Source organism: Artemia franciscana, unplaced genomic scaffold (genome assembly GCF_032884065.1).
Source record: "Artemia franciscana unplaced genomic scaffold, ASM3288406v1 Scaffold_1189, whole genome shotgun sequence".
In the NCBI taxonomy this organism is placed as follows: domain Eukaryota; kingdom Metazoa; phylum Arthropoda; class Branchiopoda; order Anostraca; family Artemiidae; genus Artemia; species Artemia franciscana.
Window position 1 is genome coordinate 47,705 of NW_027062758.1, and position 24,041 is coordinate 71,745.

General features: G+C 34.5%; 1 protein-coding gene across 4 annotated transcripts in view; it reads left to right on the forward strand.

Moving 5' to 3' along the window:
• LOC136042374 (repetitive organellar protein-like) overlaps nt 1-15,441 on the forward strand; it is a 39,377-nt gene extending 23,936 nt beyond the window's left edge. For 3 of the 4 annotated variants that reach the window (XM_065727347.1, XM_065727345.1, XM_065727346.1), the window contains exon 3: nt 6,142-15,441. In XM_065727347.1, coding sequence (XP_065583419.1) covers nt 6,142-7,190 — 1,049 coding nt within the window. In that variant the 3' untranslated portion in view covers nt 7,191-15,441. The remainder of the gene's footprint in view (nt 1-6,141) is intronic. The other variant, XM_065727344.1, reaches the window with a different exon arrangement.
• Nucleotides 15,442-24,041: the final 8,600 nt, after the last annotated feature.

Consider the following 24,041-nt stretch of genomic DNA (forward strand, 5'->3'; position numbering starts at 1 on the left):
TTTTTCCTTCTCGTAATTACTCTAATAATTCTATATCTAATAATTTTAAATAATAATAATTTTAATATGATAAGTAACTATAATACAATAAAATAAATAAAATGTAGCAAATAAAATAATTTAATATAATAATTTTAATACAATTGACATGATATATTTAATATAATTAATAATAATACATAAATTATTTAATCTGCGTATGAAATTAGCCCAAAATTTAGGTGATGTACATAAAAAAAATGTTTGTTCTTTCCCAATTACTAAAATTATTTTTTGTCCATTAATAGGATCATATCTAAGGTATTTCCACATTATCTACCTAAATATATTCCTAATTCCTCTAAATCACTCCAGATAATCTAAAGTTATAAGAATTCCTGGTACTTTCCATTATCACCCTATACAACTTCAAAGTCTTTCAGAAACAGAAACTCTTTTCTTATTACTCAATTCTTAATATTACTCTATACTAAGTGTATTAAGCCTTAGTCAACTTAATGACTTGCAGTTACAACTTTGCCATTATGATGTTCAGTCCCCACGGATCTTTCTATGATTCACACATTCTTGTCACTCCCTCTCGCCCATTCACATATTCTTGTCACCTCCTCTCACCCATTTGCTTTTTCCTCTCGCCCACTCATATATTCTTGTCACCCTTCTCGCCCACTCGCTTCTTCCTCTCGCCCACTCACATAGTCTTGTCACCTCTTCTCTCCCAGTCGCTTCTTCCTCTCGCCCACTCACACATTCTTGTCACCCCATCTCGCCCACTCGCATATTCTTGTCACCCCCTCTCGCCCACTCGCTTCTTCCTTTCGCCCATTCACATATTCTTGTCACCCCATCACGCCTACTCGCTTCTTCCTCTCGCCCAGTCTCATATTCTTGTCATCCGATCTCGCCCACCCGCTTCTTCCTCTCGCCCACTCACATATTCTTGTCACCTCTTCTCGTCCACTCGCTTCTTCCTCTCGCCCGCTCACATATTCTAGTCACTCCCTCTCGCCCACTCGCTTCTTCCTCTCGTCTACTCACATATACTTGTCACCCCCTTTCGCCCACTCACATATTCTTGTCAAAATTGACACACTATCTCTTGTCACACTATCAAAACGTGTCAAAATTGAAAATAATAGGGATGATGATTGGATTTGGGATTTTGACATGGATAAGACCATTAATGCCTACCATACCTTTGAAAATCAAAAATCTGGACTTGATGAATCGTTGGAAGAACAAGAAGCTTTTGTCACATCACCTGAACAATTAAAAGAAACAAAGGTTCGGCGATATTTCTTTCATAATGGCAAAAGACAAGCTAAGGTAAAAGAAGAAGCTTTTGTCCCACCACCTGAACAATAGAAGAAACAAAGGTGGTCATCAATGCCTACCACTCCTTTGAAAGTAAAAAACCTGGACTATATAAATCGTTGGAAAGAAAAACTTTCGTTTCTTAATTGGGTTTGAAGTATTTCCATGATAGGGAGAGGGGCACAAAAAATATTTTACCCTATGTATTCCGATTTTAAGGATCATTGAGGTTTTCCAAATAATGACGGGTCACGCAGTTTCAGTCTTAAGAAGAGAAGACTCAATCCTCTAATGGAGAGGGGAAGGGACAGAAAATTAATCTTTTATAAAATCTATTCAGATTTTAACTGTGAGTGGGACTTCGTAGGAGAAACCAGTCGTTTTAATTTTATGTTTTCTGAAGAAAATCCTAGTATTTCAATAAAGAACGTTTTCTTAAAACGGAACACACGCAACACCGAAACGAAACACAGAAATACATAACATGTTTTTCTATAAACACACCAAAGGTAATAATCACTGCTATCATAGTTGTGTTCCAGTCCACCCTAATTGGGGTGAATATAGCTCTAGGTTGTATAAAAAGTTGGTAAGCTTTCCGATTAACTCACTAATGAGATAGCTAAGAACTAGGTACATCTTTAGAATCATAATTTCATCCTGAATCCAAATATAATGTTCGTTAGTTTCGGAAATAAACTCTACTCCAACCCCCTAATTTGGTCCATATTGCTTGGAACCTTATTTGATTTTGGTTCCACTTTTAGGAATAACTAGGAAACTAATTTTTAGCATAGTGACATCCTTGTTAACTAGACCGAATTCACTCTTCCCATATTGCTAGAAGATTTTGATATATAATAATTGTACTTTAGACCTAATATCCTCTTCACATATTTATATTATGGTTTTTTTTCATTTTTTTATATATATATAATAATTACATTTTAGACCGAATTTACTCTTCCCATATCTACGAAGTATATAATATATTTTTTTATTTTCATTTTTTTATATATATAATAATTACATTTTAGACCGAATTGGTCATGACTTTTGGCCATGGCTTTGACTTTTCCCACAACTATTACCTTTTTTTTAAATTCAAAAATCAACGGATTTGGAAGTATAGAATATATTTTTTTATTTTCGTTTTTTGGTATATATATTAATTATATTTTAGACCGAACCCCACTCTTCCCATATTTACGAAGTATATAATATATTTTTTTTTATTTTCGCTTTTGATATTTATTAATTATATTTTAGACCAAATTTACTCCTGCCGTATTCACGGAATTTCTAATATATTTTTTTTCATGTTTGATATGTATTAATTATATTTTAGACCGAATTCTTCTACTACTACTACTACTAATAACTCACTGCAGCACCAAGCCGCCTGAGGCCAACACAGCTACGCATGCTCCTCCTCCGACCTAATCTATTTAAAGCCTCCCTCTTTACACCCTCCCAGGAAGTTCCCATTTCCTTTAAATCTTTATTTACGACATCCTCCCAACCCAGACAAGGACGACCTGCTTTCCGTGTAGCCCCAGACGGTTGGCCAAAAAGGACAATCTTCGGTAATCTGTCATCCTTCATCCGTAGAACGTGGCCTAGCCATCTCAACCTTTCTTTCATTATAGCCCCAGAAAGCGGGATTGAACCACACTTTTCGTACAACCTACTGTTTGAAATACGGTCAGTCAGCCGGGTACCCAGAACAATCCGTAGGCAATTTCTCTGGAAAACATCTAGTAAATTTTCATCTGCTTTTCGGAGTGCCCATGCTTCAGAGCCATATTTGACCACTGTCATCACTGTAGCTTCCAATATTCTAATCTTGGTTTGTAGGCTTATCTTTCTATTCTTCCAAACTTTTTTTAACTGTGAAAAAACACCCTGAGCTTTAGCTATTCTACTTTTAACATCTTCACTGCTCCCACCGTCTTTACTAATAATACTACCAAGGTAACTGAAGCTCCCAACCTGATCAATCTTTTCGTTACCTAATGTCACCTGTTCATCTTCACTTATTCCTAGCCTTAGTGACTTAGTCTTTTTAACATTAATTTTCAATCCTATTTTAGCACCCTGAACTCGTAAAACCTCTAAAAATTCATTCATATTTCTCATACTAATATTCCTAGTTGCTGTCTTAGCACTCTTCCTTAGGACACCATCAGCAACTTCACAAATTGTTTTTCTGAAATTATTCCATCCATCTTCCACATTGTCAAATTTTAAACCCTCAAGTTTAGTACTCAACTGTTCCTGGAATTTTTTTCTAAAATTTTCATCCTGAAGTCTACCAACATCATAACTTTCCGGGAGGGAGTTACCCTTCCGAAATTTCAGCTTTAAATTAACCTTAGACACTACTAGATGGTGATCTTTACTTTTAACATCAATAACGGCACTCCTATACACCCTAGTATCTTGTATTGATCCTGCTAGTCTTCTGTTTACAATAACATAATCAATAAGGTTTGCTGTCTTACCATCACGTGAATACCATGTCAACTTATGGGCCATTTTGTGACCAAACACCGCATTGGTTATAACTAGGTTGTTATACCTACAAAATTGCAAAAGCCTATAGCCATTACTGTTTTCTTTTCCTACACCAAATTTACCTAGGCTAGGATACCATCTATTCCTATTTCTACCAACCTGGGCATTAAAATCTCCTAGCAAAAACACCATATTTCTACCTGGTACCCTGTCTATTTGCTCCTGTAACTGTAAGTAAAATTCATCTGAGTCACTAGTATCTCCATCAGTTGGTTCAATGGGGGCATATACTACTATAACTGATACCCTAAACTTTTTAGTCATAAAATGAGCAATTAGTATTCTATTATTAATACCTTCCCAGCCTAAGCAAGACTTAGCAGCTTCCTTATTCATCATGAGCTCTACTCCCTGTCTATGTACCCCATCCTTCCTGCCTGAGTAAACAAATTCTATGTCACCTAATTTCATGCTTCCTACCCCTGGGATATGAGTTTCTGAAACTCCTAATAAATCCAGTTCAAACCGTCCGAATTCGTCAGTTAAAATGTCGATGCGATGATCATTTTTTAACGTCGTAACATTCCAAGTTCCAATTTTCATGTTCTTTAAATCTTTGAAATTATTTTGGCCTCAAGAAAAGCAGTGATCCCGGATACCAGTGCAGGATGGGGACCAACATATCTTCTCAAGTCTACACCGAAGCGCTTAAGCCGGCTTAGAACCGGACAGCAAGAAGTCCCTGGGACTTCCAGTAAGTTGGAGGCTTTGTGCAATCCTGGGCCCATCTTGGTCACAACCTGGTTTTCAGCACTTGGCGATGCTCTTCTATCAACAAGAGTCGAAATCCTGCACAGACAGTCCCAAGCCTATTACCTCCGACTCATTATATATTCATGCCTACAAATATTATGCTACTACGGGGAGGCAGCCCATAGTAGATAAATTAGCTAGGAAGAAGTTTTTCAGCCCGAAAACGCCCATCAAATCAGACCAAGCCCAGAAAATTATCTAATAATCAGAATCCCGTACGAGTGCTGTGTTGTTTACTAGGCTATAATTTCCTCGAGGGGCGCCACACCTCAAGTGGGAAAAATTGACTGCAAGTTTCCCAGTCTTGCAGGTACCTCGAAAGGGTCGAGGCAGCCCTTTACAGAGGCCGTTGTCCATAAATCTGGATCTTACGCCCTGCCGCAGTTGTCCTCCTATAGAGGATCCTCCCACGATGGTGTTCTGCTTCACCATGCAATTTAACCCATTACTGGGAGAAGGTTTGTAACTCATCTGACGTGTGAACACGGCAGTTGGCCCTGCTGAGTGTACATTTGAGGGGCCTTCTTCCTCCTCCACCTGTAATTATGACCCCCAGGGGAGGGTTTCCCAGTTTCTATTATGGGCCCCACTGGGACAAGGTCCTACTTGGTCTAAGCTTCCTATGGAGCTACTCTACCTATCTGTAGGGCTTTCCCCTATCTGTTGTCCTCCACAAAAACCTAGCATGATTATCTAATAATTTTACTAACTAATGCAACTAATAAATAGTTGCAGTAAATTGCAACTTTACTTTAATTTAGACTATAAAGTAAAGGACAAAAATAACATATACAAGCTCTGTTGTCCTCTGCTAAAACCTAGCATGCAAACTAATAATTAACTAACTATTGCAACTAATTAAAAATTGTAATAAAGTACAACTTTCCTTTTAATTTATAACCTAAAATAAAGAAAACACAAAAAAAGCTCTATTGTCCTCTACCAAAACCTAGCATGTTAACTAATAATTAACTAATAAATAGCCCATTTGGCCTGATTGCAACACCTCACAAGCCACACCTTATAGAAAACACCTTTGAGAATTTAAATTAAGAAGAAAACTTATTAGAAACCCTGCTACTACTGCAAAAGTAGACCTAAGTGGCCAATTTAGCCTGTTTGAAACATCTCACTAGCCAACACCCTATAGAAAACACCTTTGATAATTTAAATGAATAAGAAAACTTATTAGAAATTCTGCTGGTACTGCAAAAGTAGACCTAAGTAGCCCATTTAGCCTGTGTGAAACATCTCACAAGCCAACACCCTATAGAAAACACCTTTGAGAATTTAAATGGTTTTTTGACAAATAACAATTATATTTTAGAACGAATTTACTCTTCCCATATTTATGAAGTATATAATATGTTTTTTGTTTTCGTTTTTTTTTTATATATAATAATTATATTTTAGACCGAATTTACTCTTCCCATATTTACGAAGTATATAATATATTTTTTCATATCAATTTTTTGGTATATAATAATTATTTTTTAGTCAGTGAAATACTACTGGATAGACTTGAAGAGAGAGACAATGAAGTTTCAGATCTGCGACAGAGGATAGAAACTCTAGAAAAAGAACTCTCAGAAGGGAAATACCTCATTTTTGAGCTGAAAAGAGAAAAAGAGTTTGATAAGTATCAGTTTGAGACAAACTTGACAGAGAAAGATGTGCATATCAACAAACAATCAGAAATGATAGCCAAACTGAGAACAGAATACGATCTACTGGAAGCGAAATGTGAACTGAATTTGCAAGATAATATTAAAGACGAAGAGATTAGAAGATTAAACAATGAGCTGAAAAAATGGCTACAAATAATATCTTCTTACTTTATTGGTGATACGCCTGAAAAATTTGCTGACGAAATAGTATGTCTACTTCGAGATAAGGAGGCCCTAGTTACTGAATGTCAAGAGTTGCACAATGAATTAGCTTTAGTTAAAAACCCTAAAAAAGTTCCTGATTGGAAACGGTTGAGGCGTTTGCAAGAAAAATCTCATGAATTACCCCTTGTTCCTAATGTACCTCAAAGTAGTGATGAAGATAGTGAAATTGGGGAGCTGAAAAAGAGAATATCGTCTGTTATGGATGAAAGATTGATGCTACTAGAAGAAAAAATTAAATATGAAGAATTGCGTGAGAAAGTGAAATGTATGCAGAGCGATATTGAGAAGCAGGAACAGAAAGTATTGGAGCTGAGTGGTGAAAATCAGAAGCTGAATGAAAATTATATGTATTACAAAGAATTTTTTGACAAAGTTTACTGTGAGATAAAAGGTTTTCAAGGGGAAGGCTTGGAAACCACTACAGAAACTGTTTCTTCTTTTTTATTCAATTTGTTAGGTCAGTTTAGGGAGTTGATGATTCAGTATCAGGGAAATTTGAAAGAATTGAAACTGGTGAAGCAATCCTATTCATTTACTTTGAAATCTCTAGTCCTTTTTAGAGCAGATTTAAGCCTAGCTTGCACCAGAAACGAAATTCGGAAGAAGAAGAAAGAAGCTGCAAAAACAAAAGCTGGATGGCTAATGGAATCTTAATATTTTTTCTGTCTTTTTATGTATTAAGGTGTTTAAAACGAAGCCGCCAGCTTCTGACCAGCTGGAGCCAGCTGGACTGCCAGTCCGTATATAATTCTTGTGTTATTGTTTGTATTCTTGAGATTTTTTTTTGTAATAAGATTGTAAAGTGGATTTGGAAAAAAAAACTAATTTAGCTGTAAATCTGTTTTTTATAATCTTCTGATTTCTTTTTTAATAAGATGATAAAATGAAATTTAAAACGAAATGAATTTTCTGCCATTTTGTGTTGCTCTTAGTTTCTAAAGGAGAATAGTGGCAACCTGGGTATATCAGTATGTGGAAAAAATAGGCACTGGGACAATTGCTGGACATCTAATATGTTTGTAAATGTTGTTTCGTTTTACCAGTGGCGCCAATTCACGAAAATGTAGGGGGGAGGACGACCATTTAGCCATGATAAAATAGAAAATAACTATGAACCAGAAATAGTAAATTCCACCCCCAACCCTTGTGTCTACTCTTCTGATTTTTGTAATAAGATAGTAAAATGAAGGGCTATAATAGAAAACTGGGTGTGTGAGCAGGAAGAATTGTGAATAAGCTTCAGGACAACAGTTGGACAATTAATTCATTTGTAAGTCTGTTCTTTTCTGTATTCGTATGATTTTTTCAGAGTTAAGCGAATTTGAAGTTTCAGAAAATATTGACCACGTCAAGGAAATGTTACAGATCGACTATAGAGAAATGGTTAAAATGAAAATGAAGATTTTACAAAAAAGAATAGATATGATATAAGCACCTAACCTGCATGAAATTGCAAACATTGGTTATTTTTACACTTCCAAGCATGCATATTATTAGTACAATAAAAGTGAATTTTGTCACGATTAGTTCCGGTTATTATCTAAGTTTATTCTCTTTCATAAAATATTCATTTATTAAAGTGAATAAATTAAAAATGTAATAAATAGGATAAAATAGAATTATATTTAAATGATCATAAGAATAGTTATATGTCAAAAAGTAGCTTTTTAAAAGTTGTATTTTTGTTTTCTTGTGAGTTTTCAAATTTAAATCGAATCAAAATATTGATACTAAAACACCGGAAATGTGACAGTAAAACATCCAAACTGTGAGCTTGATCATACATAAAAAGATGCACGAAACTAAGTTTGAATGGCGCTTAACAGAACTATGTAACCAAAGTCACTACACACAATGTTTTGTTACTTTGTTACTTTGCAGTGGCTTTTATTTTTACTTTTCAGGAGCCTTTATCTTTATTTCTTTCTTTGTTTTTCCAGATTTTCTAAGAAACTCGTGAATTTCTTAGAACCAGAGGTGTAATTTTCTCAAAATCTTCGGGGGGGGGGGGGCAAAGTTGGAGCCAGTATTCCCAAATCAAGTGAAAATGTTACTTTGTTAAGAATGATCTGCAAATATACAGTTTCTATATTGATTCGAAAATTTTCTATAAGGAAAATGGAAATTACTGTTCAGCTGTTGTGGGGTTTATTGCTTCATTTTCAATTTCCTATAAGGAAAATGGCAAGACGAATTTGCTGCGTTTGTTGTTACCAGTGGATACAGAATGTGCATAGCCACTTTAGCCGGTGATGTTTGCCGTCTACACTTTGTTGATCGCCCAAGTCATCAGAGTGGTATAGTCGGCATGGGACAAATGGTCCGCTACATAAGAAATGAAGTCCTTTCCCAAAGAGGCATCCGGACCCTAAAGTACCAGATCAGTCATGGCATCGTTACCAATTGGGACGATACGGAAAAAAATCTGCCATCATAATTTTTCAATGAGCTCCGTGTAGCGCCAGAGGAATACTTGGCGCTGCTGACTGAAGTCCGGCTTAACCCAAAAGCCAACCGAGAAAAGATGGCTCGTATTATCCTTGGAACTTTCAACACAGCAGCAAAATATCTTGCCATTCAAGCTGTCTTCTCTCTTCGCCTCTAGTAGAATCACTGGCTTTATCTTGGATTCTGATGACGGTGTCTCTCACTCCGTACCTATCTGTGAAGGCTATGCTCTCCCTCCTGCCATCTTTCGTTTGAACTTGGCCTCTCGCCGTTTGACTGACTACCTCGTAAAAATTCTGACTGCGAGATTCTACTCTTTCACACAGCTGAAGGAGAAACTGTCCATGATATCAAAGGAGAATTCAGCTATGTAGGTATTGACTTCGAACAAGAAATGGCCATAGCTGCCAATATTTTTGGGGAAGAAGTATGAGTTTCTTGATTTACAGGTCATCATAGTTGCAAATGCGCACTTCAGGTGTCCCGAATCTCTATTCTAGCTATCCTTTTTTGGTATGAGAATCGGTAGCATCTATGAAACCCCTTACAACAGTATTATGAAGTGTGAAGTAGATAGTAAGATTGTCCTGTATATCAATACTGTTCTTTCTAGTGGAACAACAATGTATCAAGGTATTACTATGAGAATGCTGAAAGAAATCACTGCTCTAGCACCATCTACAAGGAAAATTGAAATTATTGGATCCCACGACTGCAAGTGCTCTGTCTGGATCAGTGACTCCATCCTCGCCTCCCTCTCCACATTCCAACAAATATGCGTATGATAAAAACAAGAGTATGCTGAACTTGGCCCATCAGTTGCTCACATAAATCACAAATATATATATATATATATATATATATATATATATATATATATATATATATATATATATATATATATATATATATATATATATATATATATATATATATATATATATATATATATATATATATATTTGAATACGAATGAAATTTAAAATACAAGTTATATACAGGTCGATAAAAACCTATTTCTTCTTTTACAACTGTAAAACTAACGAACTTGTGCCACTAACAATCTGCAATGATGATTTCTTAGATTGTTAGTTGCACAAGATTGTTAAATAACACTCCTAAAACTAGCAAACCATTGGTTTGTAAAACCATCATCATTTGCCAATACAGTTTTTTTTCAACCAAACCGTTTTTATTTAATTATTTTGTTTCCAGTTTAAATATTTACAGCATATTAAAGTATTAAACCGTTTATATTTTAGAGTTTCGTTTTTAAGAAAGTATAAAACATTTCCTAGAAAAATAGTTTTCTACTTAATCAAGTGGTTTTGCTGCTCAATTGTATTTTGTCTTTCTTTAATTAGGGCAAATAGGGTGTTAAATAAAAATTTGTGATGCTCACAATTTGTGAAAACTTATATTGTGTAAAGTGCAGTACAATTTTTTGTCGACCGAACTGTTCTTGTATCACTTCTTTTTTTTCATGTGAAATTTGTAAAGCATGTTAAAGTATAACACTATTTATATTTTACAATTTCATTTTCAAGAAAGTAGTAAACAAATTCTTGAAAAACACTTTTCTGCTTAGTCAATTGATCTTTGCTGCTCAATTGAATTTTTTCTTTTCTTTATTCAGGACCGTGGGAGCTTTCTAAATTTAAGGGAAATGGGAACTTCTTGGGAAGAGTTAAACAAGGAGTCTTTGAATAGATTGGGACGGAAGAGGAGCGTGCGTAGCTGTTTTGACCTCAGACAGCTTGGTGATGCACTGAGTTGTTAGTAGTAATAATAGCATTCAGTACAAGTTACACGTCTAAGTTACACGTATCTAGGTTACACGTATTACGTAGTCAGATTTAAAAGAAGCATAGCTTTAAAAAGGCTGGCGCTTTTTATCTCTTCGAAAATAAGGAATGGCGTGAATGACTTAATCCATTGGTTTACTTTAAGGATATATTTGATAAGTGATAAGTCATTATCATAATTCCTTATTGGGAATACATAAGTCTTTAATGGTAAATGCTTTTCACGACAAAGCTAATTCTTTCAATCTGATAAATACGGATGGAGTTTTCACAAGTACGCTGTCTCAGCGGCCTGTCTATCCTATAAAATCGCAAAATGCTCTGCTAAAAAGATTTTTCATTAGTAAGTAATTGTGATTAGTTTTATGTGTCTTGCCTGAATCAGTAAAGAGACTCTAGCTATTAAAATATTAATTACTTTCATTTATAATTTTTAATTCGACTTTCCGATTAATTTGGTTTTCAACCTGTAATTTATAGATCTATAAATTGTATTTAAAACAACGGAAACAAACATTAATAATTATTTTGAAAGAGTCGTGTACAATTTTCATTTTATATTTTTCCATTCTTTTCTACAAGCTACAATTTCGTTTTTTTTTGTATTTGATGATAAAGCTAGTTCTTTTGTTCTGGTAGTTGTCAATGGAGTGTTCGCCGGTGTCCTTGTCTCAGTTTACATCTGTTTGTTGTGTAATGTGAGAAAAAAAGTATTATTAAACCTTATCAACAAGTTTTTATTACCCTTTTTACATATCTGAGCGCTCTGATTTATTTTTTCCCTAAGTTTTCCTATTGTTTTTCACAGGCTACAATTTCGTATATGTTTTTTTTTTAGGATTCAGCTAGCTTCTTTTGTTCTGGTAGTTGTCAATGGAGTGTTCGCCAGTGTCTGGTCTCTGTTTATATCTGTGTTTGTTCTAAAATATGGAAAAAAAATATTCAAGTACTATTAATTCTTATCGAAAAGATGTTACTACGCTTTTTATATTATAAATATTCCTAGTTATGAATTTGATAGTGTCTTTCGGAAAAAGTAAACTTATTTCACCCTTCCCCTATCAGTTAACTTTTGCACCTGGTTAATGTTTACCAAGTTTTATATTTTGTTCAGTCGTAGTTAATTATTAGTTCTGGTGTCTTTTTTGCTATGTTTTAGAAATAAACAACAGTAAGAAATATAAGATATTCCTAGAAAAACTTAATTAGCTTAATTCACGTAATAATTCAGGACAAAATATCTACAACATTTATTTAATTTTCTTCTTATTTTTTTCACGATCTGCCAGGTTGTAATTGTTTTTTTTCTTAAATATTAAAATTAGGAGTTATATGGATTAGGGACTTTTTCTGAAGCCAGCAATGAATATTTGATTCTAAATGAATATTTTGAATATGTGGCCAATTATACTTCTTGACAAAACAGAAGACGAAACAAAAACGTAAGAAATATAAAAGGAAGAAGAAGGAAGCCATACAAATATATCACCTGAATTGAAAAAAGCCTTAGCCCAAAAACGGAACTTACGTGAAGCTCAGACAAATTTAATTTTTTTTCTCCTGTTAGATTTATTTGTTTCATTACTTTCTTCTATTTTGCTGAGAACTTCTATTGGTAGTAAAATCAAAGCATTTGCTTATGGAGAGACAGTTCTACTCTTATAAGGTCCCAGCCATACTACCAGCCGTCGTATGATGTGTCTTGCTCGACTGTTTTTGCGCGTCCTCTTGGGGTGGTACTCGTACATTGCTTTTGGGAGTGAATCCTCTGGCCTACGTCTGACGCAGCAAAAGTATGTGACTCCTCGGGAAAAATCTTCTTGATTTACCATGACTTTTTGAGTGTTTGTAAGACAAATTCTAAGGATCTTTATGTGGGATTTAGATTTTAAATCTTTCATTGAATTTTTGCATTTCATAGCTAAATTTCCTCTTCTTCCTTTTAAGCTCTAAATCAATTTTGTCACATGAAAGGAATGAAGCCAATTTTTTTTGTGCGACAAAATTAGCCTAAAAACTTAAAAGGAAGAAGATGAGATTTTAGTTTGTGTGTTGGTGGGTAGGGAAATGTAGATGCTTCTTTTAAAAAATGTAGATGGCGATTTTATAATTTGGCTCAGTATTAGCTCGGCTGCAGCAATGGAAAATGTAGTATGGTACATGACAAAGTTTTACGGTGGAGTAAGTAAGTAAGCTTTTTTTAGGGATTCAAGATTTGACAAGAACAATTTTGGTATTGAAAACTTTAATTTTTAACTATCTTTTTTAGCGAAAAAGGATAAAACTAATTCGGAAAAAAGTGAAGTAAAGGAAAAAATGAATTAATCAATTGGTTTCCTATTTGTATGGGGCGAAGCAAAAATATTTGTTTTCCAAAAAATGAAGCATACCCACTTCAGGGTTAGTTTGGAAAAAAAAATTATTTCTATTTGACATACCTTTTTTTGTACTTTCACTGAGGAAATAAACAACTGCAAAAGTACCCTCCTTCCTCCAGGATTTTAAAATACATTTTGCCTAACCTCTCACTACCTTTTCTTGAATTGATACTCTTGACTGACTTGGATTACCGTATCTGAGCTAACAATGGAGTGTTTGCCATTGTGCCCCACTACCATGGGCCAGTCTGAATAGTGTATAGAATATTATTGTCATGACATTTGTGTCATTTCGACTGGCACCACAACGTCCTAAATCATTTACTTGGCATTTTCTGCCAGGTTAATACCTTTCGACGTCAACCTTTCTGAAGAAATGCATATAAACCGGTAGTTGATGTATCTAAATCTATCGTTTGGGATATCCCACGGAGTCATAAAGGGCAACAAACTTTTCCCTAAGTTTATTTATTTATTTAAGAATTAACGACGCTTCTTGACTACTAAGGTCCCTGCGTCGGCCCTGCAGTGCATTCCTGCAGCGTGATCCAATCTCTGGATCCCGTATTACCAAGCTAAGGTCAAATCCACTGAGCCACCACAGGACTTTCCCTAAGGTGCATTAAACCCGCCCTGCTTTCAAAAAATTCGCCTTTTCAACTTTACAGCTATTTTTTAAAGTTACTAATTTAAATATTCAGGTTTTGATCAAAAGTTAAAACTATTTGAAATTGAAACATTTTAGTCAGTCCAAGACTTTTGCTATTGATTAAACTTAATTGACGTTCTTGGAAATGAAAATACGCTCGAATAAAGTTGAAATTTTTTCCAAGTTTAATTAAAGCAGATAAATTCTATGATTGTGCTCCTTTTATTGTATGCTACATATCCCAAATTTTATCTTACTAATATTTGTATATTAATAATTTTTTGTCAATAATTGGGAGCCTTTTTCCTTATGTTTTCTTTATTTCATTTTCTTTTCTATGTACACAATTTTCGGACAGTCCGGATTTTTCAGTCTTTAACCTTTAGCCTTGATTTTTGTGCAACTCGGAAAATCCTTGAATGGGGGAGGGATGTACAGTTAAAAAGTGCACACGGCACGAGTAAATGTTTTGAGGAGTACTAATAGAATCCACATAAAAACAGTTCTTCAACAAATGGGTGCTAATGGAGTACTGATAGAATCCACATAAAAACAGTTCTTCAACAAATTGAATAGTCATATTTTTGACTATTCAAAAAGTTATTAAAAAAATGATTACAGTTAAACAATTACAAAACAGACAAAATATTACAAAATAGTTTACTGCTTTATTACCTGTGTTGACGCTGTGAATGCAGCCATTTTAATCACACCCCCCCCCTCCCATTTGCGCTTTATTGAAAATTATTTGTATTTTTAGATGTGTGATTTATTTTCAATAGTAACATAATAAGTGGAGAAAATCCCACTGCTAATGAAGGGTTACAAGAGAGAGGTGCTTCAAGTAGTAGTGGAGCTTCGTCGTTTATTTTTGAGAAGTGAAATAAATAACTAAAAAATAACTTTTTTACTGTATTAATTGTGTATATACTATCATGCTTTTAATATCATAGATTTGAGAAACCCTGCCAGGATTCCGAGCAAAGACATTTATCCCTGATATAGTTCTGAAAATCCAATTAGTGGCTGCAAGGCAAGGTTGGAGGAAAGATCTCTTTTTTTGTTAAATTTTATTTTATAGTTTTACCATTTACATGTTTTGGTTTGATGAGGGCTCCTCTTCGGTTTTCTTCTTTAGCTTTCGATTGCTTTTGTATTTTTTGATTGCAGTTTTAGAGTTGTATCTTAATATTTCTTTTTTCTTGTTTTTTGTTTATTTCTTGTTTATTTATATTTCTTGTTTTTTCAGTGTTTGCCAAAATGAGTGATTTTATAAGTATGCGTCACCAGTAAGAAGAATTTTTGCTTTCCAACGCAGAAAATAAACACTTGTTTTGAATATATACTATCCGAACCTAAGAAAACAAATAGGGGGCTGAAAGTGTGAGAGTAAATCCATGCTGACATTGGACTTGCTTTTGCTTTTCTCGTTGTTTCTTTGAACTGGAGGAAGCCGAGGGCACCAATATGGATATTTGGATAATATCTTATTTGATATTTTTACTGAAAAAATCGTAATAAATCTCCCCCCTCCTAAATTCCGATGATAATAGTTTTTCTTTGTATCTTCATTAAATAAAAACTGAAGGAAAATCCTTATGCCCTCTACTCCACCCTTACATTTTTCTTAATCGATGTTCATGGAAGAAGCACTTTCGTTCAATATGCTTCGTGCCAAGAGCAGCGCTTAACTAGTTCTGAGTTCTTTATTTAACAATAAAATTCATAAACAAAAATTACTTCAAGACAATCTCCCCATAAGGCTCCATGGCCGGGAAAGAACAGGGGAGAAAAAAATACCAACACAAAGAAAAAACATAAAAACAATCCAAAAACAAAATTAAGTCACCCACCCTAATAATCCCCGGAAAACGACAAGCTGGGCAGGGAGTAGCACATGATTTCACCAACTCAATTAAATATCCAACTCAATCCAGAGACATCAACTCCAAGGGAAAGCGGAATATAAAAGAAACAGTACAGAAACAGTACTAGTACAGAAGCTTTTACCACAATAGATAAAATTTGAAGACAGTAACCTTTTGGTATACTTATAAGACTGAAACCTTTTGATAACTTTAACATAGTGATAACAATGACTTTTCATCCATAAATAGAACATAGTGCATGGTACACTAAAGCATTTAAAGGTGCAACTTTTGTCAAAAGCCTTTGTCATAATTTGTATTTACGTATATGCACTTGACACTTGCTCGAGAGTAACTTTACTTGAGACTAACTACTCGTGTCTGTGACAACTTATGACTACCACTACAACTAATTGTGATTGCGAATACAACTACAACGCGAATACTATGGGGGCTACTTGCAACTGCGATTGCGACAACTTGCGACTCAAAATGTTATCACAACTAGTTGCTATTGTGACTGCTACTAGTTGTACTGGTACTGCCAATACGAATGTAACTGTGAATGCAAATAATTCTGCTATTACAACTAGAACAATTGAATTAAATCCAAAGAGTTCAAATGTATCCTGCTTGTCAAAATGATGCAGTACATCTGGGTTGTCAGAAGGGCCTGTCAGAAATATTTCGCCAATGGATAATGTTATTCAGCTGAAATTTTAAAAGTGCGAGTACGTATCTATATTGATCTCACTACTACGGGTGTTAAGTTGAAACTCTCATGGAATGCTAAAAGGGATGTTGAACAAAATCAAAGACGTTTTATGAATATAGGTTGTCAAAACGGGGTATCTTCAGTATTCCAAGAACGGTTTGAGAAGAGCATGAAGTAGACACATTCAGGGAATTTTAAGGGGAATGTCAAACTTTAAGACACTGTTTGTATCCAGTTGTTAATGGGTGGAACTGCAATATTTCAAGATTGGCTAATATTGTTAACTTGAAACTTTCAGGAAATGTAGATTGGGATGTTGAACTAAGTCAAAAGACACCACATACATCCGGATTTTCAAAACGGCATCTGTACGTTAGGTAAAATAGTGGATGTGTAGTTAAAACGTCCAGAGAATAGTCGAGGGGGATGCTGAACTTAATAAAAATAAAATTGAGAGCATCCTGGTTGTGAATAAGGCGTATCTACCGTATCGCACGATCAGCTAACGGTATTAAGTTGAAACTTCCAAGGATATTAAATAAAATAAAAAAAGGCTTAATTATACAGTTGCACATTTATAATTGAAAAAGGTTGGTGGTCCAATCTGTAGGGGGGGGATATACGATACCGAAAACTTTGTATTTCTTTGCTCAGATTGTTGAACTTCCGAAGAGCATTCAGATAAATATAGAGATGGGGTGTGTGAGGGGAAGGGGTAAGAATTAATTTCATCTTCCTTTAGTTAGACTAAACCCGAATAAGATTGCTCTAGGGCAGGGCTTCTTAAACTATGGGTCGCGACCCCATTTCGGGTCGCGTAGCAAAATTATGGGGTCGCGAGTGATAAAAACACGATTTAACAAAAAATGTTTTTTCAACTTGTAAAATTATTGTTATAAAAAAATAACAATCATCGTAGGTAAATATATCATAAAATCTTCTGGTTCGGAAAGACTGTTTATACTACCATTTCTATATCAATCATTATAATATCTTGTATAAATTTACTATGAATCAGAAGATGTTATAGATATTTATAAAAAATGTAGATTTATTTTTGGCAATCTCTTAAAACCGAAATAATCCTGACAAAAATTATCTACAAAATTTCTAAGTGTTATTTCGAAGAAACTATATAAACATTCCGTGTTATTTTCACTTAGCCATTGTATGATTGCGAACGAAGTGCATGTTATTCCGAATTAGTCAGTTAAACCCTTTCGCGACCGATGGGACATTAGAGTCCCGGCATTTAAAAATCCTTTGGGTGCTTCTTAATTGATTAAATAAAAAAGACAAGTTTTTTCAACTGAAAGTAAGGAGCGACATTAAAACGTAAAACGAACAGAAATTACTTCGTATATGAAAGGGGCTGCTTCCTCATCAACATCCCGCTCTTTACGCTAAAGTTTGACTCTTTCTCTCAACTCTTCTTTTTAAAACAGTAAAAAACTCTAGCGTAAAGAGCGGGGCGTTGATGAGAAAGCAGCCCCTTTCATATACGAAGTAATTTCTGTTCGTTTTAAGTTTTAATGTCGCTCCTTACTTTCAGTTGAAAAAACTTGTTTTTTTATTTAATTTCTGAACGTTTTTGAATCAATGCATGTATTGATTTTGGCTCTCCGCAGAGAAATAATTAAAACGAAATTTGCATTTTTTTTTTTTTTGGCGAAATGGCTTTCTCATAATTTTGATCGAATGATTTGATTGTTTGATTGATTGATTGATCAACGAACTGTTTGATTGATAGCACCAGAATTGAACGATGTGCTTCAGGATGGTGTTAAGGTCATAAATCAAACAGTTCGTGGTAACGAACTGTAGTAACGAGCGACCCGGCTCAAAAGTAACCAAAACTCTAAAAAATGTAATTTTGATACCAATAGCTACATCAAAAGAATCGCATTTTAATGCTGAGTTTCAATATATAAGTTTCATCAAGTTTAGTCTTACCCATCAAAAGTTACGAGCCTGAGAAAATTTGCCTTATTTTAGAAAACAGGGGGGAACACCCCCTAAAAGTCACAGAATATTAACAAAAGTCATACCATCAGATTCAGCGTATCAGAGAACCTTATCGTAGAAGTTTCAAGCTCCTATCTACAAAAATGTGGAAATTTGCTTGTTTTTTTTGCCAGATGGCAGATCACGGATGCGCGTTTATTTGTTTGTTTTTTTTGTTTTGTTTTTTTCCCCAGGGATGATCGTTTCGACCAAGTGGTCCTAGAATGTTGCGAAAGGGCTTTAGAAGAAATTAAAAGTTCTAGTGCCCTTTTAAGTGACCAAAAAAATTGGAGGGCACCTAGGCCCCTTCCCTCGCTAATTATGTTCCCAAAGTCAAGGGATCAAAATTCTGAGATAGCCATTTTATTAAGCGTAGTCGAAAAATCTTATAACTATGTCTTTGGGGACGACTTACTCCCCCACAGTCCCCGTGGGAGGGGCTACAAGTTACAAGCTTTGACCAGTGCTTACATATAGTAATGGTTATTGGGAAGTTTACAGACGATTTCAGGGGGGATTTTGGTTGGGGGAGGGGCTGAGAATAGGGGTATATGTTGGGAGAACTTTCAATCGAGGAATTTGTCATGGGGGAAGAAAATTTCCATGAAGGGAGCGCGGGATTTTATAGCATTTTTTAAAAAAACAATGAAAAAATAAATATGAAAAAGTTTTTTCAACTGGAAGTAAAGAGCTGTATTAAAACAAAACGAATAGAAATTATTACGCCTATGAGGAGCTCACCTCCTACTAATACCTCGCTCTTTACGTTAAAGTATTTTTAGTAATTTTAACTATTTATTCTACGGCTTTTGTGATTCAGGCACATTCTTAGTCATTCTTAGTGAATTGGGACAAAATTTAAGCTTTAGTGTAAAGAGCGAGGTACTGACGAGGGGGGTGAGCCCCCTCATATATGTAATAAAAACATGAGAATACAAAAGTTTGTTACGTAAGCTAATTTATAAGTTACGTATATCTTTTACTAATAAAACATTCATAAAAAATTGGAAGCTCTAGTTGCCTTTTTAAGTAACCCAAAAATCGGAGGGCAACTAGGCTTCCTCCCCCGTTCTTTTTTTCTCAAAATCATTCGATCAAAACTATAAGAAAGCCATTTAGCCAAAAAAAAAAAAATATGCAAATTTCGTTTTTATTATTCATCTGCGGAGAGTCAAAATAAAAACATGCATTGATTCAAAAACGTTCAGAAATTAAATAAAAAAAGTTTTTTTTAACGGAAATTAAGGAGCGACATTAAAACTTAAAAAGAACAGAAATTACTTCGTATATGAAAGGGGCTGCTTCCTCATCAACGCCCCGCTCTTTACACTAAAGTTTTTTACTGGTTTAAAAAGAAGAGTTGAGAGAGAGAGTCAAACTTTAGCGTAAAGAGCGAGGCGTTGATGAGGAAGCAGTCTCTTTCATATACGAAGTAATTTATGTTCGTTTAAAGTTTTAATGTCGCTCTTACTTTCAGTTAAAAAAACTTTTTTTTTATATTTAATTTTATTAAGAGCCATGCCCTTAACAGTCGCTTATTTTCAAATCTCTGTAAGGATACGGATTCCAAATGCACAACTTTGTTATTACATGCAGAAGCAAGATGGTTGTCAAGAGGTCAAAGTTTAGAATGATTATTGTTATTAGGGGACGATATCGAAATATTTTTAACTGAACGAAAATGTGAATTTGCTACTTTTTTCCAAATGACTTGTGGATATCCAAGCTGTGTTATTTGTCAGATATTTTTGCGAAGTTAAACGATCTTAACTTGTCTCTTCAAGGAAAAAATTGCGATATATTTACTTCAAACGAGTTGAAAACTATTGTTGATCACTTAAAAACGCTAGAAATACAGTTCCGGACATATTTTATATTAAATATTGATTTGCAAAAAGTAGTTTGGATTCAAAAGCCGTTTTGGATTGGCTTAAGTGAGTTTGATTCATCTGCCACTTAAAGCTCAAGAGGAATTTGCTGAGCTTTCGTGTGACTCAAACTTAGAACTACAATTCCAAAAAAAGCCCTTAAATGAATTGTGGATCGGAACTAGAACTGAATTTCCCACAATCGCCGATATGGTGTTAAATGTACTTCTGCCATTCAACACCACATATCTATGTAAAGTTACTTTCTCAGCTCTAACACACATTAAATCCCAATATCGTTCAGCGATAAAAATTGTTGAAGACAATTAGGTCCAGCAGTTTCAAACGTTACACCAAGATTCGATTTGTTATGCAATAAAAAACAGGCACATCCATATCATTAAATTTTAACGTAAACTTTAATTTAATATTTACCACGCAACTACTTGGATATATTCAAGAGAATCAAGACGGTCAAAATCCACTTTTGTTTTTGAAACTAATAAAAACATTTCTATAAGATTTTTTTCAAATTTCAATTTTAGATTTTTATATGTTTCAAAACGAATTCTAAATTTATTTATTTTCATATGCACATGTATATTGTTACCTAATAAATATATCATCAAAAATATTAGTCTATTTTTCTTTTATATTTGTTGGGGTCGTTAAGAAACTCGCAATCATAAATGGGGTCGGGAATTACAAAAGTTTAAGAAGCCCTGCTCTAGGGTCATAACTTGCTTTTTATTTCAGAAAAATGTTTTCTGATATTTATTTAGATCAATTTTTATGAAGGATAGGCGGTTCTTCGCATTGTAGGGGTTTTGCTTTGTAGGGGTTAGGGAGATGCCTAAAAGAGTGTATTTTAATGCTTAAGTTTTCTAATTTTAATTGAGGTTTCAGATAAATACAAAATGAATTTTGAGAAAGGGGATTGACTTTTGTATCTCACAATAATAGCAGAAAGAAAAATCCTGACTCTGCCATGGGACTCGCCGTTTTAGGACTTGCCAAGGAATATTCCTAATAGCTCTTGTGTAGATATGAGGTTTTAGCAAAGGACAGCCAAAATGCATGGCTAGATAGTAATTGTTGCGTTTTCTCTACTGATGCCTTATTGGTTCTTCACCATTTGTTGGAAAAAATGTAAATTTTGGTCTATAAGTTCGCTTTTTTAGGTTTAACTTCTCGCTCTTTTTGGATTTTGTTTTTACATATTGATCGGTGTAAAATAAAAGAACTGTCTTTTGGCAATCCTCGCTGCTATAATAAAACTGACCCAAGTTATTCCTATCAAAGTAGTCAAGGTTTCTTTCTAGGTTAGTACTTAGTCAGAGGTGGTTTTCGGGGGACAGAGGGGTCACCTTCGCCAGGTGCAGAAATTTCCGAGGTGCAGACTTTTAAATAAATAATTGGATAGTTATAATTTTTTTGTAATTTCCGAAATTTACTTTTTATTAAAATAAAGTAGTGGTCGCGGTTGGCAGCAACCTTAAGCAAATAGAATCTAAAATTTTCATTTTGTCCCCATATGTTCATCACGATTCGTTGAAAATAAAAGTAAGAAGACCAAATTTAAGTAATTTTAATGTTGTTAGAATTAGCTCCTGGCGTATAGTCTATCTGAGGTGTATTAATATTAATTTAAGTTTACTAAACGACCGCTTCTTACTGGCAAAAGACAGAGCAATCGCAATATTTGACAGGCAACTCTTGCGTTTGCTAAGACCCCTTCATCTCCGTGTTGCGCTATTAATTCTAGCAACATTAAAATTTCTTAAATTTGATCTACTTATTTTCAACAAATAGTGATGAACATACGGGGACAAAATAAAAATTTTAGATTCTATTTGCTTAAGGTTGCTGCCAACCCCGACCACTACTTTATTTTAATAAAAACTAAATTTCAGAAATTACAAAACATTACAACTATCCGATTATTTATTTGAAAGTCTACGCCTCGAAAATTTCTGCGCTTAGGGTAGGTAACCCTCTACCCTCCTGAAACCACCTCTGACTAAGTACTAACCTAGAAAGAAACCTTGACTACTTTGATAGGAATAACTTGGGTCAGTTTTATTATAGCAGCGAGGATTGCCAAAAGACGGTTCTTTTATTTTACACCGATCATTATACAAAAACAAAATCCAAAAAGAGCGAGAAATTAAACCTTAAAAAAAGCGAATTTATAGACCAAAATTTTAATTTTTTCCGAGAAATGATAATTTCTCGGAAAATTTCATCAGTAGAGAATACGAAAAACGCAACAATTACTATCTAGTCCTGCATTTCGGCTGTCCTTTGCCAAAACCTCATACCTACACAAAAGCTATTAGCAATATCCCTCGGCTAGTCCTAAGACAGCGAGTCTCATGGCAGAGTCAGAATTTTTCCTTCTACTTTTATTGTGAGATACAAAAGTCAATCCCCTTCCTCAAAATTCATTTTGTATTTACTTGAAACCTCAATTAAAATTAGAAAACTTAAGCATTAAAATACACTCTTTTAGGCATCTCCCTAACCCCTAAAAAGCAAAACACCGCCTGTCCTTCATAAAAATTGATTTAATAAATATCAAAAAAACATTTTTCTCCAATGAAAAGCAAGGTATGACCCTAAGGTGCTCTTATTCGAGTTTAATCTAACAAAAAGAAGATGAAATTAATTCCTACCCCTCCCTTCACACATCCCATCTCTATGTTTATCTGAATGCTCTTTAGAAATTCAACAATTTAGTAGAATTATTTACCGTCACAGTTACATTCGTATTAGCAGTACCAGTACAACTAGTAGCAGTCACAATAGTAACTAGTTGTAATTACATTTTGAGCCGCAAGTTGTCGTAATCGCGGTTGCAAGTAGTCATAGTTGCAAGTAGCCCCCGTTACACTCGCATTGCAGTCATATTCCCAATCACAATTAGTTGTAGCGGTAGTCATAAGTTGTCACAGACACGAGTAGTTAGTCTCAAGTAAAGTTACTCTCGAGCAAGTATCAAGTGCATATACGTAAATACAAAGGATGACAAAGGCTTTTGACAAAGGTTGCACCTTTAAATGCTTTAGTGTACCATGCACCATATTCCACTTATGGAGGAAAAGTCATCATTATCACTATATTTCAGTTGAATAACATTAACCATTGGTGAAATATTTCAGACAAGCCCTTCTGACAACCCGGATGTATTGCATCATTTTGACAAGCAGGATACATTTGAACTCTTTGGATTTAATTCAATTGTTCTAGTTGTAATAGTAGAATTATTTGCAGTCACAGTTACATTCGTATTGGCAGTACCAGTACAACTAGTAGCAGTCAAAATAGCAACTAGCTGTGATAACATTTTGATTCGCAAGTTGTCGCAATCGCGGTTGCAAGTAGCCCCCATAGTATTCGCGTTGCAGTTGTATTCGCAATCACAATTAGTTGTAGTGGTAGTCATAAGTTGTCACAGACACGAGTAGTTAGTCTCAAGTAAAGTTACTCTCGAGCAAGTATCAAGTGCATATACGTAAATACAAAGGATGACAAAGGCTTTTGACAAAGGTTGCACCTTTAAGGCTTTTGACAAAGGTTGTACCTTTAAATACTTTAGTGTACCATGCACCATGTTCTATTCATGGAGGAAAAGTCATCGTTATCACTATATTAAAATTATTATTTTACCATCTTCGAGAGTTTTAGCAAACTTCCAAAATTTTCATTATTTTTTTTTCGCTATATGCTCTAGCGTTAAGATTAATCAAGATATAAGCTACCAGATGTCA